Source organism: Camelus ferus, chromosome 11, assembly GCF_009834535.1.
Source record: "Camelus ferus isolate YT-003-E chromosome 11, BCGSAC_Cfer_1.0, whole genome shotgun sequence".
NCBI classification, from domain to species: Eukaryota; Metazoa; Chordata; class Mammalia; order Artiodactyla; family Camelidae; genus Camelus; species Camelus ferus.
This window is the reverse complement of record NC_045706.1, coordinates 30672685-30691400: the sequence shown is the minus strand read 5'-3', so window position 1 is coordinate 30691400 and position 18716 is coordinate 30672685. Positions and strand designations below refer to the sequence as shown.

General features: G+C 40.9%; 1 protein-coding gene and 1 long non-coding RNA gene across 4 annotated transcripts in view; one reads left to right on the top strand and one right to left on the bottom strand.

Annotated features, from left to right (window-relative positions):
- Positions 1-9198, top strand: part of CEP55 (centrosomal protein 55) — an 18664-nt gene extending 9466 nt beyond the window's left edge. Inside the window, exons 5-9 of the mRNA XM_006183658.3 lie at positions 2585-2735; positions 4163-4476; positions 5795-5866; positions 6565-6690; positions 8052-9198. Coding sequence (XP_006183720.1) covers positions 2585-2735; positions 4163-4476; positions 5795-5866; positions 6565-6690; positions 8052-8252 — 864 coding nt within the window. The 3' untranslated portion in view covers positions 8253-9198. The remainder of the gene's footprint in view (positions 1-2584; positions 2736-4162; positions 4477-5794; positions 5867-6564; positions 6691-8051) is intronic.
- LOC116667116 lies at positions 6714-18716 on the bottom strand. Of its 3 annotated transcripts, none has more exons than XR_004323872.1 (5): positions 18585-18679; positions 18046-18185; positions 17696-17830; positions 16491-16659; positions 6714-8106 (listed from the first exon to the last, which is right to left on the bottom strand). It is a non-coding gene; the product is annotated as an uncharacterized LOC116667116 (long non-coding RNA). The 3 variants fall into 3 exon arrangements; XR_004323871.1 differs by having other exon boundaries at positions 6715-8106; positions 18599-18716; XR_004323873.1 differs by lacking the exon at positions 6714-8106 and adding an exon at positions 9303-10522 and having other exon boundaries at positions 18599-18716.

Sequence of the window (18716 nt, the reverse complement as noted above, 5' to 3'; positions counted from 1 at the left end):
AAGGGTTTCCATATGTGTAGATCTTTTTGGACACGGAGCTCAAACACATGTATCTTTAAAGGATGGAAATTCCTACCTGAAAGAAGGTGTCCTGATCTACAACCAAGAACTTCTAGTATGTTCCTTACCACAGAATTGAACACTTTTGAAAATGTATTCCAGCATGTTTATTCTACGTCAGTAGAGTTACACCATGCAACTTCTTTGTTAAGAACTTTGTGTTTGTACCATTTCTTTCTGGCAGCCCTGAAGGATGAGAAGTTATACATTCTGGCTGCCATGCGTTAATCTTTAGTAATAATAAATTCCAACAGGTTTGGGATGAGTTATGACACAAAGGACCCATGTATACATTTGGAAGATTATAGAAGTAGTTATAGTTCCATTACAAAGGGGTTCTGATTACATTTTCATACATTACTTAGTTAAATGAGTAAGAGATTTTTGAAAGTGTTTTATTCTTTCTGAATCCCTCTGAATGGATTGTTCTATTGTATGTAAGGAACTACTAGATTCTTTTTTTTAAATTAATTAATTAATTAACTTTTTTGAAGTATAGTCAGTTACAGTGTGTTAGTCTCTGGTGTACAGCATAATGTCCCAGTCATGCATATACATACATGTATTCGTTTTCATATTCTTTTTCATTAAAGGTTATTACAAGATATTGAATACGGTTCCCTGTGCTATACTCTCAGACATAGGAACTGCTAGATCCTTTCCTGCCCTCTCCTCCCTTCCCTGAGCATGCACGAACTCTGTTGTGTTGCTACACGGCTGGCTCGGGTGCTTGCTGTTCTTGCAGCCATTGTTTCCCCACCCCGTGCTGTAAGCATCATTCACAGACATTTATCAGGCAGCCACTTGCTACGGAAACAGTGAACACGTGCATGAAACTGTGGGGAAAAATATCTAAACAGAGGGCGCGGGATCTAATTAAGATAAGCAGTATCATCCATAAGCAATCAAGGTCATGAGTATAAGATGCCAGCTAGATCTAGTGCACCTTAAAATCACTATTGGCTTACAAAGGAGAGAAAGCTTGATGAGGACAGTTACGGTGAGGGGGCTTGACAGACCAGCCTGGACTCTCTAGAACTTGATGAAAAGATGGGATTTAAGGGGGCAGGTGGCACAGGAATGGGTTCTAGGGCACTCTGCGCAAAGGAAGGGATTTAAGCAAGGCCCAGAGGGTGTGCACAGTTGTATAGACGAGGCAGCAGTGAGGAGAGGAAGGGCCAGGCTGTGACCCGAAGCGATGGGAAGCAGCAGATTGTGGACGATTTTAATGTCAGCCTAAGGGAACATAGCTTCAGTTTTAGGAAGTTGTGTCTAGAAGCTTTAAAAAGTTCTCAGTTATTAATATAATTAAAACAGTTTAGCACTTTGGGGGACTGGGGAAGAGGTTGAACGGAATTTATTAGCCGTAGCTATTTTGCCTCACTCTAATAAGTGATTATTGTATTAACTAACCTGAAGCTTTTGGGCTTTTGGCCTGCATCTCCTGTCACTTCTCGATGGGGAAATCACCCTCCAACTGAGGATTTCTAAATCCCCAATCAGAGTTTGCCAAGACCCGATGAGTCACTGCCTTCAGTCCAAGAGGATGGGACTGCCCCCTTTTCATTCTGTGTTCCTCAGAGGCTGGGGAAATGTCTCAATGACTATTTGTGTAAAGAGAGCATGAACATCTAAACCTGACGTCACGGCATTCCTGTGGAGACAGACATCAGCGTGGGCGGCAAGGGCAGAGGGCTCAGCACCAGTGAGCCTGGCCATTGCAAAGGGGTGTTAGCATCACCGTGTGTGCCTCCTTCTGTGGCCCTTCACCCTTAACATTTTCCTCCTGTGACGTAAATTATAAATGAATGAATGAATGAATGAATGAATGAATACACACACACAGACACACATACATATAAAACATGTATAAAACAACTGCGTTCAGAAGCCCCTATACACTCACCCCAGGTGAGTGGTCCCCGTTTGGGAATTTTCAGTTCTCAAAGAGGTAAAGGATAAAAATTGATGATAAAGAGAAGGGGTAGTATTTAAGTTTGCTTCTCCGGGAGGCAGACACCAAGATGGAATTAGCCATGCAGTTTACTGGGAAGTGGCATCTGTGAAAGGAAGAGGAGGGCAGCAGGACTGGGCAGGGTCACGTCAGACCCGGATGCAAACCTGGCAGAGCTTCTGTCTGTCCAGGGGCGGGCTCCCACGCAGAGCCCTGTGTTGGGCGGAAATAGCTCTTTCTTAAAGGGTATCTGTCTGACGGTGCATCTCCACCTCTGCTATAAAAGCATTCTAGTTTACAGGAAATAATGTGGACACAGACACAAAGCAAGTTGTACAGCATAATGTACAGGAGACAGCAGACAAATGAACTTAACCCTGTGTCAACGTGACTTCACCATCTTACTAGGAATTCAGAAACTGTGCGGCATTAGCATGTCTCTGTGTGGGATGCCATGTGAGCCATTCGAGTTTTTATGTGCTGGAAAAGACTGCATCACTTGGGCTCCCTTTTTAAGATTTTGGGGTTTCTTTGTTGTTGTTATTGATTTGCTTTCATTTTCACTTTCAGGCTCTGGAGAAAAACCAGCAATGGCTTGTGTATGATCAGCAGCGAGAGGTCTACGTTAAAGGACTTTTAGCGAAGATCTTTGAGTTGGAACAGAAATCGGAAACAGCTGCTCATGCAGTCTCACAGCAGACAAAAAAGACTGCATCAGAAGGTACTGGTATAAAAATATTCTTTGGGGTTGGCCTGCCTGACATTTTCCAAAAGGAGAGATTCATCAAATATAGATTTTTTATAGATACATGTTAGAAAGTAAAATAAGAGCAAGTCTGCCAGCCCTGAAATGAGAAATAAATAAATGCCAGTCTGTTTCATTTCTCATTATTTTCTGATACAAGAGGGCATAAGGCACAGGGTAGAGGGACCTTGCATCTCTGAAGGCGCATTGTTTTCTCCCCTGTGCATGTCCTTCCCCTCCTGCAAAGTCCTTCTCCAGTTTATTTCCCCTAGTACTGGCCTTATCACCGACTGTCTTTTTACTCCGCTTCCCTTTAGCACGAATTTATATCACTCCCAAGAGAAGGATTACATTTTATAGATGACTCTTCAATCATTTGAATCTCACCCTAGAAGTGAGGTGAGGTCCCTTATGAGTGATGCTATCTTTTTGTCAAGTACTTTGCAGCTTCCTTGACATTCATTGATCCTTTCACAAGAACCCTGAGAGGTGGGGCAGGAAAGATCCTCTGTCTCGTGTTACAAATAGGGAAGTAGATTCAGTCGTTCCGGGGGATGAGCCAGGGAAAGAGAAACCCCCATACAAAGCACTCATTTAAATGACTGACAGCCCTGGTGTGACTGGAACGTTGAATTACATAAGACAAGGCTAAAGAAAGCCCAGCAAGACTCGTAATCTCAGAGCTTCACATTTGAATATTTTAAATGAAGCTAATGTTAAAAAAAGGGGGGGGGGTGAATATCTCTAGAGATAATTCAAAGCTGTTTATCCCTAAAGAGGACAAAGTTACTACTGTAATGCCTTTATAAGTTTATTGCACATAAAAGTAGAATTTTAATGATGGGTGAAGTCTAGTTTTTTCCTTTGGTAACAGTTTTTCTTTTCCCTTTCACTCTCTTGCTCTCTGCCTCTCTTCTGCTATCTCTCTCTCTCTCTGTGTGTTTTATCAAAGTAATATAAGCACTTGTTAAAATAATGTAACCACAGTACAGAAGGCCCTGCCCCACCTTTCCCATGCCATCCTAATCCCTATTTCTTCCTCCCGTCGGGGAAGCTGCTTTTAGCATTTCTGGTTTTGATTTTGGTAACTACTCTGTATCTTTAAATGATGAGCTAATGTCCTTATTTGTTGATTTATTTTCTTTAGACATTAGTGACTTTCCCTCCCTCAGAATAATTATATTACCATTTCTAGTTCTTCTCTTTATTCATTTTGTAACTTCAACCTGAACTTCTGTTTCTTGTTCTGTCAAATATCAACCAGAGCCCCTACCTCTTCACCCTTCATTTTAGAAAGTGAGGAAATAATGTGATCTTGTTTATAGAAACATACTGACATTTTTTTTTTTCAGGAAGATGATCTATTTTATAAAGTGAGTTGTGCCCTGATGTGTTTGTCATAGGTTGTCTTCAAGAAGAAAAGCAGAAATTTTACAACCATCTCTTGGCAAATGCAAAAAATGATCTTGAGGTGCAGCGACAAACCATCACTCAGTTGAATTTTGAACTTAGTGAATTTCGAAGAAAGTATGAAGAAACCCAGAAAGAAGTTCAAGATTTAAATCAACTGCTGTGTTCACAAAGAAAGGCAGATGTACAGTATCTGGAAGATGACAGGCATAAAACAGAGAAAATACAAAGGCTCAAGGAAGAGAATGACCTTGCCAGGGAAAAACTTGAGGAAGAGAAGAAGAGATCCGAAGAGCTCTTATCTCAGGTGGGTCTAGCCAACAAGGTTTCCTAGGGTTCATAATTCAGATTTTACATTGTGCTTACTAAGTGCCAGGCACTATTTTAACTGCTCGGGAACCATCAAGGACAACAGAAGTTCCTGCCTCCGACCCCCAAAGCAGTTCGTATTTAGAAGGGAGACCATAAACACATATCTAAATAAACAAGTAAACTAAAGAAAATAAAACAGGGTACTATGACCAAGAGAAATTGGGGGCCAGGTGAGGCATCACTGAGGAGATGGCATTTTGGACAAAGACTTGATGGTGAGAGGGAACCAGTGAGGTGAGTGATGGCGGGAATTCCCTCCTGGCGAGGAACCCACAAACACAGGTTCTGAGTGAGAAGGAGGCAGGTGTGTGAGACGCCAAAAGGGGTGAAGTCAAGAGGGGATCCAGGCTGATTCCTAGGCTGGTGCTGTGATCGTGATGACACTGTGCCCAAGTTAATTCAGCAGATGCCGCCCGGGTTCTCGTTATGCTCACAGCATGATCCAGGAGGTCCGTCTCAGCAATCCTGGCGCTACTAAGTTAGGCTCATTAGAATTGAATACTACTTCAACAGAAGCTCATTCATTTAAATTTTGCTCAGTAGCACAAAATAATGGAAAAAACATCATTTGGAGTCCATACCTGGTCTCTAGTTCTGGATGTGTGCCTTCAGAAAATCAACTAACTTCTCTGATATGCAGGTTATACATGTGTGAAATTAATAATCGTAATAATAATAACCTCTTCTTGCCTCATGGAGCTTTTGTGAAGGTTGAGAGAGTGTGAAAGTGCTTTTTGTAAATTAAAGGGCGAGGTAAATGTTAATTATTTCTGCTATTAGAATAGTAATTTTTTAAATCCTCCAAAATTTGAGAGAGAAAAAAATTACTCTGTGATATTTGCCTCCTTGGTCTTTACCACCCTCACTTCTGCCTGCGGCTACGAGCAGTGATATTTATGAGAGATTAAGCAAAAATGATTGAGAATTTTGCTCCAGCTCTGTGGCCAAGGAGGCAAGGCATTGCCAACTTTGTTATCCTACTCAGAAATATTAGTGGCTGTCAGAACCTGCCAGAAAGTGGATGTGTCCACAGCAATTTAGTGCTTTTTATTAACTTTCAATGTGTGCTTCAGGGAACTCTCAGCCCAGCTGCTTGCATAGGTCACCGTCAAACCCCAGTGGAAATGGCTCACCCAGAAGAGTAGGTGTTACCCGGGTTAGAGCTGTGAGACTTGTGAGCCTCTCATGTCTGGGTCAAGGTCAAGCCCTAAAAGGTCACGTGTGACAGTGTTGGCTCTCTTCACATCCTACAGGTCCAGCTTCTTTACACGTCTCTGTTAAAGCAGCAAGAGGAACAGACAAGGATGGCTCTGTTGGAACAACAGGTACTCAGTGGGGTTGCTTCTAAAGTCACTGTAACCCTTTAGAAAATGGAATTTTCCTCATGTTTACACTATTCTATGAAGAACCATTTGAAAGTTACGAAAAATGCTTTTTAAAACCTTTAACAAAAATATTTAAAGTGACTATCTGTGCCAGCCATATATACCTGTTCCTGTCTGTTGGCTAAGCCAAATTTGCTGAGGTGAGATGGTAATTTTCTTGCCTTAGCAAATTTTATTCTTCCCTAAATGAGTTCTAGTCTGATATGATGTTCCTTTATAGGACTACCAGAAAACCTGAGAACTCAAAGAGGTACCATTTATTCTCTGAATATAGACCAGAGATTTTTAGTCTGTTCTAAACCAGTGAACAGCCATCTCTTTCCCCTCTCTCCCTTCCTCACAAAAAGGGGGATATGGAGGACAGACCCGAACCAGCAGCTTCTTCAGCTGCTTTTCACTCACTGGGACCCCAAGCTGTGGCTTTGCTCCTTGGACAAATCTTCTCAATTTATCAGCATCTCACTGTGCTCAGAGGAATGCTTGCTCTGATGGTACAACATACTTTTGCTTCTTGTGATCATAAAGAAATACAAGCCTCCAGTCAAGAAAACTAGACTATATATATATATATATATACATACACACACACACATACACACACTAACTGTAATTGTCTTGTCCTGGGCAATTTTTTCCAGATGCAGGCATGTACTTTAGACTTTGAAAATGAAAAACTTGACCGTCAAAATATGCAGCATCAATTGCATGTAATTCTTAAGGAGCTCCAAAAAGCAAGAAATCAGATAACGCAGTTGGAATCCTTGGTGAGTCTGGCATGATTCAACTAAGATTTATTTTCATCTTTTTCACCATCTTTCCATTTATATGTCAAACCAGTTCCCAAAGCAGGAGGCTACAGCATTTGCCCTTTGAGCATCAGTTCAGAGCACCAGTCAGAGGGACATTATGTGCCTCTTGGTAATGATAACATTACCAGTGCCTGGGATCATCCCCTACCTGCCCCAGGCGCTGGGATTCTAGAAGCTCTAAACAGTGCCTGGCCTGGGGATGCAGGGCGCAAGGCAGGGCAGTTGTAGATCCTAAACTGAAATTATGTTTTTCTATTTAAAAAGAAAGAAAGAAAAAAAATGCTGGTTTTAGAGATAATGGACTATTACTGTCAATACGCTATTTAGGTATATTGAGTTAAGCACATTCTATAGATTACTCTGAACAAAATCTATAAAAACATTTACCTTTTAAATAACATTGTTTCTATAAGGAAATGGTTTTTGACTTACCTATTTTTGTCCTACTAATAAGCTTTTGGACCAAACCTCTGTGTGTGTGTGTGTGTGTGTGTCCATGTCCCATTAGCACATATATTATATATCACTCTAGCACTGCCGAATATCTGCAGATGGTAGAATGTTACGTATCGAATTCCTCAATTTTCAAAAGAGAAAAAAGCAGTTGTTAAAAAAAAGTCATTTGTAACTTCTTTATGAATAAAAGAAAATATATTTTTGACCCCATTCTCTAGTATGCCATGGATTTTGACCGTTTATAATATTTGAAATTGATATTTAGAATTAATTCCTTTTCATGACTGTTTTTCAAAGTTTAGGAAGCCAGAGGGTATACAAAAGAGTCCATAATTTTCCTGTACTTTTCTTTTGTGTTCCCACTGTTCATCATCTTCCTAGTATGTGGTAAAATGTTCATTTTTAAGCCTTACTGACTATTCTAAGTTCCTCAGGAAAAGAACATGAGCAAGGGAAGTCACAAAGGAATGGTGCAGTATCTTAGTCATTTCTGTGTATCACCTGTTTGACCTGCTAAAATTCTTTGCTGCACTTAATTCCATGTAGTTCTTTATTGCTGAAGTTGCCCCTCTTTTACAAACTTAGCAGATTTTCTCAGCCCTGCACACAAGCCCACCTTTCCATTTGGCTCTAAGCATTTAATAAAACCTATCTATATGAACACCCAACCCTAGTACTTCCTGGATAATTTGGGTTATTTATAGCCAACTTGTGTGTTACCACCATAATACCAATGAGCAGAGATTGAAATGAAAATCAGTCCAGAAGACTGAAGCAACTGGAGTATCTAACAGAGCAATTAGAACTGCTGAACAGGAGGCCTCTATACAAGCCGTGTTCATTTGACGTTTATTTTTCAGAAGCAGCTTCGTGAGTTTGGTTTCACAGAGCCATTAGTCACCTTCCAGAGAGAGACTGAAAAAAAAGTAAAAGTTGCGTCACCAAAAAGTCCCACTGCCACACTCAATGAAAGCCAGGTGGGGTGTCCCAAGTGCAACATCCAGTATCCAGTCACCGAGCATCGAGATCTGCTTGTCCACGTTGAATACTGTTCCAAGTAGCAATATCATTATTCTTTTGTTTTTGTGTCAAAAGATTCAATACTGTATCTTTCATTAGCGTATGGACATTTTGAATTACTTATTTCACCTCAGATCAGAAACAGCCTACCTACCTTTGAGACTCTGGCATAGGACTGAATTATTGGTTTTTGTTTTTTTGGGTTTCTTTGCCTGCTTTGCATCTTCCTTGGCAATGATACCTCCCTGAGATGGTTCATCTCCAGGCTTCGGTGACAGAATGTGAAGAGCATTGAATGCTGAGACGACTAACATTTTGCACATTTAAAGTACTTGATGGAGGCAAGATAGTTCAAGTTATACCAATGAGCAAATATTTTATGTATTCAAATTTTTAAAAATCAAAGGTAATTAACCAAGGATCTTATTGTGTTAGTATTTTTTTAATCCAAGCACTTAGTAAATCTACAATTCTGACTTTGATGTCCATTGTGAAAAGATGGCGATACCTTTTTTCAGTTTTTTTCCTTTCTACGATAGAGTGGTTCTTAGAAAAGTGGAGGATTTTCTTGATCTTCATTGCTGCTTACTGTTGAAACGATGAACCTAGCTCTGTTTTAAGCACAAAGCAGATTCTGTTTAAGGACTACTCCCAAGTAGCACACAATGTTTTTTTCAAATGTTAACTGGCCGTAACTTTAACTTGAATTTCATTACCATGTGTTGGTCATCTAAAATTGTTAAAATGAATTTTAACAAAACTGCCTAGCCCTATCTTTTGATTTGCAGATGTTTTATTTATTTATTTTTGGCACACTTGAAAGCTAGGCAATGCAATGAGCAGATTTTTGCTTATCTGAATATATATTTTTATACATGTGTGTGTAAACTCAAAATCTTTTTATTTCTTCAGGTTTTCTAAAATGCTTAACACTGGGCTACTGTTAGTAATATAAAGGAGAAAAGAATAAAATTATTTAATACATTTTGCTGTGTGTAGTATATATGTATATAGACAGGCATTCTGAGATTTCTACCCCAAGAGAGGTGCCACAGAGTTATAGGTAAACATCCAGTGTAAAACAGTAAGGTGGCTGAGGATACACTGGAACCAAAAACTACATGAAGCTCAGAAAGTTTAGCAAAATGCCCATAATCATTTAAAAAAAAAGACATTCTTGGATTTCAAGTTCCAAGTTCTCTCCAAAGCTCATCTTCTCTCCACCAGAAAACCCTTAACGAATTCTCCAAACTCAGTATTCTTAAGTGATAACATGCCTAGGTAACGGGATGTTTCTTGAATTAGAAAAATAGCCAAACACAACCGGTCTCTTCCGTCCCTCTAAACTGGGAAGTTCTGCCCTGTCAAACCCCTCCACCTGCTTCATGGATCCCTGCTGTACCAGTTCTGCAACACCTTCAATTTCATTCTTCAAACATTTATTAAATGCCAACTACATGCAAGGCTCTGGGCTAGGTGTTAGTGACTCAGTGATAATAAGTTGCAGCCCTATCTTCACAGTCTAGTAGAAGAGACCAACATCCGAACAGGTAAGTATAATACGTTGTAGGCGATGCTGTAAACTAGGTGTATGTTGGGGGCAGGAATTCATTTATTTAAACCTTGCTTTATTCTAATCAAGATTGAAGTCTGACTTTTCAAAGATACAAGCCTTATACTATGATAAAATTTAAAAGAAGTCAGAAATAGCAATAGTAAAAGAAGTCTAAGAAGTGAAATGGAGCTGCTCACAAGGGTAGCCCCACGGTAGTTCATGGAGTGCTTCTGAGAGGTGAGCCCTGAGTTGCAGGCCGAGCTCAGAGAAACAATCCTGCACCCCCTTCACAGCTGATCTTCAAGAGGAATGCCACGACAGTGATCCTGGTTTTGAGATTATAGGATTTCTCTCATGTGCCTTTGTAGAGAAGAAACCATGTAACTAGAGGTCCATGGCCTTAACAACAGCTTTGTCTTAAACAACAGGGCGTTCCACTCTGCTGGAGAGGAGGTGAAAAATGTCATGTGCAGAGGTAATTCCGTAATCAAGGGCAAGCAATGCCACGTTCTTGGTATGTAGGTCTCTGCTGCTCCGGCATATCCCAGAGCAAATTTTAGAATCAGGAGCCAAGTCAAAAGCTGCCTCTAAAAGACCAGCTGGGAAAACAAAGAGCCGGCCAGCCAGACTGTGGAAACTGGAAAATGCCTGTTTTCACCCAAAGAGGGCGCAGCTGCTCAGCTCCAGCCAATGTCCTATGTGAATACAAGTCCAGTGGCGCTGATCTCTATTCTTTTCAGATTTTCCAAGAGAAATCTGGAATTTTAAAATTTTTCAGTGTGAAATCTCTCAATTTTTAAAGTTTGGAAAATTAAAAAAATTTTAACACCATGTGGACCAAGCACAATTCCAATTTGTAGCCTTTGTCTGGGGCAAAAAAAGGAGTGACTAGCTCAGCCTGAGATGCGGGCAGGAAGCTAAGGCAGGCTCTCAGTTTTGCCCACTGAGCTAGGACTGAGGTCTCCCCAAGTCCAGTTCAATCCAACAGGCACTGAGGGACACAGGATGAACACAGTCCTCCTAGACTGGTCCCTATAACCTACCATCTGACTTTCTTTTGTGGCTACACTTCTCACACAGAGCTTCTTAGCTGCCAGCATTTCCTCACTACCCTATGGTCCCCAAATCTGACAACTAGGACTGACAGCTGGAAGGGAATGTCATGGCTGGGACTACAAGGTCATCTGCTTCAGTATTTTTGGTCCAGGAAACCACCTCACCCTTGGAGTGTGTTGAAAATGTTAATTCCTTGGCCTCCCCCAGATATCCTAAATCAGGGTGTCTGGGGACGGAAAGCATGGAACATGCATTACTAGTGAGCTCTCTAGGGCATTCTGGTGTATTGCTGAACTAGTCCAACCTTGACTTCCTGATGAAACAAGAGTCCCAGAGAAGGGCTTATCCAAGGTCACGTAGGCAGGTTAGCAGGAAAGAGAGGGAGGCACAGACTCCCAACGGCACTGGTTGTCAGAGCCCCTACCATTTTGGCTTGTGTGCCATGATTCCTGCAAAATTACTCTTTCCAAGAACCCCAATGCTCTATCTTCCTAAGGCAAATCCAATGGTTTGTTGGTCTGGTTCTCTGTATTTTTTCTTATCCTCTGTGCTGTGCTCTCTGCTTTGAATCTAATGATATTTTGTCTTTGGATGATTGAGTGGGAAACATGAGTCAGATATCGAAGAGTCCAGTCTAGTTGTGACACCCAAAAAAGGTGAATGGTCAGGACCAAGCTAGAGGTTTGCCTAGAATCTGGAGAGATGATGAAGAAAGGAACAAAGAAGGTAAGCCCCGGGGCTCATCCTGTGGTCCATGAGCAGGGAGGAGCACTCAGACAATCAGTTGGGTCTCCCAAACCAAGCAACCAGAGAAAGAAGGAATGGCATGCACTGATAAAGAGAACTAGTTAGCATCTGATAATAACCTTCATCTTCTTGTCTGCTAGACTCACTATATCGATTTAACCCCAGGACCAGCATATCTTCCACTACAACGTTTTAACAAGTATTACATGTAAGTCTCCTGAAGGAATCTCACCCATTTTAGGGGATGTACCAGGCACTGATCTCATCACTTGACTCAGCAAACATTTAACCCATCTGCAATGGGCAATGTGCAATGCGGGGCACCAGAGATGGAGAGGAGGGTACAGCAGCCAAGCCAAGGCAAGATGGACATCAAGGCAGGTCAATGACAGCTCAGTGAGGTAAATGCCCCATCAGAGGTCAGTCCACGGTTGAAAGAGGAGAGGCTTTCTGAAGGAGGTGATGACTAAGCTAGGTTTAAGAACACAAATAATGTTCAAGTTTTAACAATGTTTGTTCCTGGACTTAAGTTGAAAGTGAATCATTAAACAACTTACAGGAAAATATGGCCTGTGTTATATCAGTCACTTTCTGATGACAGGATGAGGGTGTTGAGGAAGGGCAGTTGTGTAGAGCCAGATGGTGACACAGTGAAAGGTGTTCCTTTATATCCTCTTAACTTAATGATGTTGACAGGCATGCGACCGCAAAGATACAGAAAGTAAACTGTTTTGAATGTTGAATATCAGAGGAGTAATAAGCAAAGATTTCAATGAAGGAGAAAAAAAAGAAAAAAAGTCAGCTTTGCTGTTTGATTTACAGATTTTGTAGAATGCATCAAGGCACCTTGTGTTGATTAAGAAGATGTACATTCTCACTTGATTTTATAAGGCAGAGGTAAGTGGGGGGTTGCTGGGGGGCTGATACCAGAGGATTAAGAAAAAACTTCTGGAGTATGTTACTTTTAGTACAGATTTCACAGTCTCTCACATTTGCACATATGCTATAACAATCAATCCTTTCTCCTGAAGGAAGTGATTCTTGTTTATTGGAGATCAAAAAGGAAGCATCTCAAAATTTAAATTTTATTTTGTTTTGCTGCTTTGGTGATTTCAAGGAAACATGTTCTACTATGGAAAAGGCTCTGAAATCCCTCCACTCTAAGATAAGAATGTTAATGCCTGACCCCACGATCTTCCTAGGCTATTGTGACAATCAAAATCCAATTTATTTTAGGGAATCCTGTGTATGAAGCGTTGAAAGTGTCCCACACAATGTGCTTAAAACTTCCTCTGTGTTGTGTCATTTTATCCTCACAGTGACACTACCTGGGAACTTCTGTTAACTGTTCCATTATATAGATGAGGAAACTATAGTTTAGAGAGTTTAGTCCCTTGTCCAAGGTCACACAGCAAAGAGAGTGTGAAAGCCAGTATTTGACCCTGAGTGTGACTGCCTCTTGAGACAGAGCTGTTACCTCCTACATGATCTGCTGTTCTATCACCTTAGAGCCAGAGAATGTACGTGAAGGCACACTGCAGATGAGTAAATACTGTCCAGGATTATTATTTTTCAACAATGATTGCAGTGTGGATGAAGATGAAGACAAGAGATGACAGTGACATAACCTGCCCCCAAGAACAGCCATTCATTTTACTCGCCCATTATAACCCCAGTCCTCATTCTCATTTGTAGCTAGTATCTGTCCAGATACATTCAGTTGCAAATAACATAAAAGTCTGACACCCTCAGGACATTTATTGTTTGTTAGAAAAGAGGTCTGAAATCAGACAATCCTAGTTTAGACCAGCAATTTCACAACGTAAAGGCTCTGGGCTGTCATCTCTACAGTCGTCCTGGTTCTGTACTCATGCTCACATAATAGCTGCTGCAGTTCCAAACATCACAATCTAATAAGACTTCTTTTTTTTTCACTAAGAAGCTGACAGCCAGCCAGGATAATGAATGGGCACTTCTTATATGTCTCTCCTTTTATCCATTAAAAGAAAATTGATTATAAATGGAAATATCCATCCCCAAACTCCACAGTACACTTCCCTTGTATCTCATTGAGTAGAAATGGCTTACAGTGTATTAGGATGGGCCAGGCTAGGGGTACCAAGTCAAACCTGAAATCTCAGTGGCTTAATACGGTATAGGTTTCTTTCTTGCTCACCTCACAATTTTTGTGGGCCCAGGCCCTCCATCTAATAGCTACACCACCTGGAACTTGAGGCCTCCAAGGTCAAGGCAGCAAAGGAAGAGAGATGAAGACGGTGGCAGTACTATCTCTAAACTGTGCCAGACCAGAAGTGGTGCACTCTGCTCACATTCCTGTTAGTCAGGACTTGGTCCCACCGCCCCACCTCCTGCAGGGTGGCTGGGAAGGACAGTCTGCCCAGAAAAAGAAACAGTGTGAAGAACACATTGCACCATGTGCCACTCGTGGCCACCCTCAGCTGTCCAAGAAGAAGGGGCTGAGGAGTGGCTGCTGGGCGGGAGTCTGCCACTCCATCTCGTCCACCTGCTCCCTCACCAGCCCAGGCAGCCTGGTTCAAGATACAGCAGGGAATGTCCTTCTCTGGGCTTCCGTGCCATGAGTCCTACGCCTCCCTCTTCCACAGTACTTTTTTCTCAGTATTATAATAATTTTTCACTTGCCTGTCACTCTCTCCCTCCAGCCACCCCTCCCCCAACAGAGTGTAAGCTTTTAAGCTCAGAGGTTGTCTTCCTTTTCCATCCCTCATGTCTAGACTAGGGTCTGACACTGGTATGTGCTCAATAGATGTATTTAGAGCAAGTAAATGAGGGACTTTTAGAAAGGATGGTTGCAAACATTTGACTCTCTTTAAGAAATATGTGGCTCTTATCTTCAGAATTTTTCATAGCACCACTGAGGAACAAGAAGTATGATTCAACCTTTAAATAAACATGGGTGCAAAAGAGACTATGCAGCAGACCTCCAGAGTGTGGTCATAAATCAAGCAAATATTTGATCAGTGACATCAACGTATGTAAAAAATTTTATTAAGGAAAATGACTTTTGGAAACCCACTTCGAATATCTTGTCTGGTCTTGGGATTTTAACCAAAAGTATATCTCTAAGACTGGGAGTGTGCCCCAGTGATGGTGGCCAAGGTAGGGGGCAAAAAACTTAGGGTATTTTGATATATACATTTTAAGAAATTTAATTAAAGGAGCCAAATAAGTGAGGCACTTTATCAGCAGGGATTGTCACCACCATTAGAGTTGAAATGCATCAAGGACTATGTGCCAGATGTTGTGCTAAGGGCTTTACGTGCTAATATTATCTAATGTGATCCTCTCAGCAGTGCCCCGGGGCAGGTATTATGCTCATGCCCATTTTACTGCCTGGTATAGTAAGGTTCAGAGAGTTTAATAATTTACCCAAGATCATAGGGCTGCTAAGAGAGTGGTGGCAAAAATTAAGAACCAGGCTATCTGGTTCCAAAAACAGCAACTTTCTTTTTTAATTCAAGCACAGTCGATATACAATCTTGTGTTAGTTTCTGGTGTACAGCATAGTGATTCAATTATACATATATTCTTTTTCATTATAGGTTATTACAAGACTATAGTTCCCTGTGCTACACAGAAGGACCTTGTTGTTTACCTATTTCATATATAGTAGTTTGTATCTGCTAATCCCAAACTCCTAATTTATCCCTCCCCCTCATTTTCCCCTTTGGTAATCATAAGATCGTTTTCTATGCCAATGAGTCTCTTTCCTATGAGGTTTATAAATAAGTTCATTTGTATTATTTTTTTTTAGATTACACATATAAGTGATATCATATGATATTTGTCTTTCTCTGATTTACTTCACTTAGTATGATAATCTCTAGGACCATCCAATGTTGCTGCAAATGGCATTATATCATTCTTTATATGGCTGAGTAATATTACATTATATATATATATATGTATATCATCTGTTGATGGACACTTACGGTGTTTCCATGTCTTGGCTGTTGTAAATAGTGCTGCTATGAACATTGGGGTGCATGTATCTTTTCAAATTAGAGTTGCCTCTGGATAAATGCCCAGGAGTGGGACTGTTGGATCATATGGTAAGTCTATTTTTGTTTTTTTAAGGAATCTCCGTACTGTTTTCCACAGTGGCTGCACCAAACTACATTCCTACCAGCGGTGTAGGAGGGGTCCCTTTCCTCCACAGCCTTTCCAGCATTTATCATTTGTGGACTTTTTAATGATGGCCGTTCTGACTGGTGTGAAGTGATACCTCACTGTAGTTTTGGTTTGCATTTCTCTGATAATTAGCAATATTGAGCATTTTTCTCATATGCCTATTGGCCATCTCTATGCAAAGACAGAAATTTTAACCATTAAGCTTTAGACTTGCTCCCAGATTCAGGGTCCTAGAAGAAAATGTGGTGGGTGTTTTACTCATCCATTGCAGTGTAGCAATACAGCCCCAAACCTGGTGCCTTAAAACAAAGATATATTACTACCTGTCATGGTTTTGTGGATGGACGGGGCCAGCTGGATGTTCTCTGCTGGAGTGTCTCCTATAGTTTCAGTCAGATGGTCTAGCTTTAGAAAGTCACATAGTGTCACTTTGTTTGCATTCTGCTACTTAAAAATGGGACACAGAACAAGTCTAGATTCAAGGAGAGAGGACGTCATGTAAGGGAATGAATCTCAGGAAGTATCCTTCCTTGGGGCCATTTTGGAGACTAGTTACCATGGGGGACAAAGCTAAGCGAGCGAATGCAAAGTGTCCCTGGCACGTGTGTTGGCACTGACCTCTTAGAAAGGACTTTCACATCCACTTCTCTTGGGCTCTTTCATAGCCTGTCAGGCAGGCAGACTGGGGGCAGGACTAGATCTCTGCTTTATGGACGTGGACACTGCCACTGAGTGAAATTAAGTGACTTACCAAAAGTCATACAGCTTCTAAATGTGGGCATTGAGTGTGGACTTTGGTCTTCTGGACTTTGGTCTTCTTTGGATTCCTAGCCCTGCACACTTCATAGGTTTTTCCTCAGCTGCTCTTGGCTCAGACTTCTTGGTCCTTAGGAGCAGGAAGGAGTAGACAGAGGCTCCACCTGCAAAAAGTAATCAAGAGGAAGGAATCGTGGGTCTAAGTTGAAAAAGAAAAAGGATATCAAAGTTGTAAGAGTTTTAAAACATAATAGCAACTAAAACAGCTGATGCAGGAATGGACACAGATCTATTGCTCATGGGAGTATCATTTGGTGCAAACTTTCTGGATATGCAATAAATGTCAAAAGCCTTAGAGTTTTGCAAAACCTTTGACCCAGAAACTCCATATCTAGAAATTTTTCTGAGGATATAGTCATGAATATGGACAAATAGTTGTTATGATGTGTCCTGTAGTATTTTTGCTAACAGAGAAAAATTAGAGACAATCCCAATGTCTAACAGGAGGGGTTGTGCTAAACAATGGAAGACCATTCTGTCATTAAATTGATGTTATAGGAAACTACTTAATGCCATGTAAAATGTTCATGATGTTATTTATGGGAAAAAGCAGGTTTTAAATCAGTATTATATATGCCATCTGTAATATAAAAAACCATACATGTGTCCACATACACAGAAAAAGAGATAAGAAAGAAAGAATACCAAAATGCTAATAGTAGTTCTTTTAAGGATGGGGGAATTTTATTATAAAATTATATATAAAATTTTATATTATAAAAATTAAGGTTATTTATCCTTTATTTTATTTTTCATTCTCTATATTTTAAAATTGTTTATAGCATGTATTACTTTTATAATGAATTTTTGAAAAGGAAAATAGGAAAGTGAATTAGGAAATATAGAGGATTTTAAGTTAATTTCAACAAACCAAGTAGAAGGTATACATAGGAGATATATATATATATAAACGTATATTTAACATTATATTTGACTCTTCAAATGCTTTTTAGGTCAAGGTCTAATTTGATTTCTGTAATTCAATAAGGGAGACTGGATGGGTATTATTATTTCTGTTTTGCGATGGGAAAAGCAAGGGTCTGTGATTAAGTCTGCAAGTCAACCCAGCTAGTGACTGAAAAAAAAACCAGCACTAGGTTTTAGGCAACTAGTTAGGCAGCTAGGGTTGCTTCCACCTACCCAGAATCACCTTCCCATCTTTGGTCTCAGCATTCTGACTCTTCTCTGTAGGCCCTGCCTTCTCCCAGTCTTGGTGCAGATTCCAGGCGTGGGCATGTGACCCCAACCCAGCCAATGAGACCATCCTTGGGAACCCTGCCAAAAGTGTTAGAAAAAAAGTTTGCTGAGTTTGTAGGAAGTAGGCAAGAGCTACTGTGGCCTCGGTGCTCCCAGTGGGGGATGAGTCGCCTAAAACAGAACCAGTTCAGAGAATGGAGTAGGGCAGTGAAGACAGATGTCCAAACATGGTTTTTGGGTACCTGGATCCTACCTGTGTAAAGCTAGATCCACCTACTGGGCTTTTTGCTTACCTGATCCAGTACATGGCTTTTTCTCTTTCTTTCTTTTCCCCCTCCTCCTTCTTTTGTTTGTTTGTTTAATTTTGAGTTGAATTCCTCTTTGTTGTAACTAAGACCTCTGTCAATGTACTCTCCAGTCTCAGTGTTCTTATCTGTAAAATGGAGACATTAATAGTAAAGCATTGCTCACCTCCTCCAAGAGTCAATGCTTATCAAGTGCTTGTCAGTCACACAGTGAGGGGCAGGAAATGCCACCTATGATTTTTTAATGAGTTAGGAAAGACTAAATTCAGAAAACCTCATCCTCTCCGCCCCCCCCCCATTCCAGAAAGAGAGGAAGGGAGAGAGGGAGAGAGAAAGAAAAAAAGAAAAACTTCACTCTTAAAAATACAGAGAATCGAGTCCTAAGTTATAGGAAAAGAGAAAGTGCTGTGTGAAACTTAAGAGGGAAGTTGCTCTTTCTTAATTTATGGTCGGTGGAGCAGAGACTCCCGGCAGCAGGCCCCGCCCCCATCTCCTTGGCACCGGACTGCCGGCCCCACCTTCCTTACACACACACACTCACTCCCTCCCTCAGGGTCCCTCTTCAATGCCAGGTGATGCTGGGCCCTGGAAAAACGTTGTGTTGGCAACTGTTCGAAATAACAGGAATTTCGAGGGCGGAAGAGAAAGGGGAGGTGCCG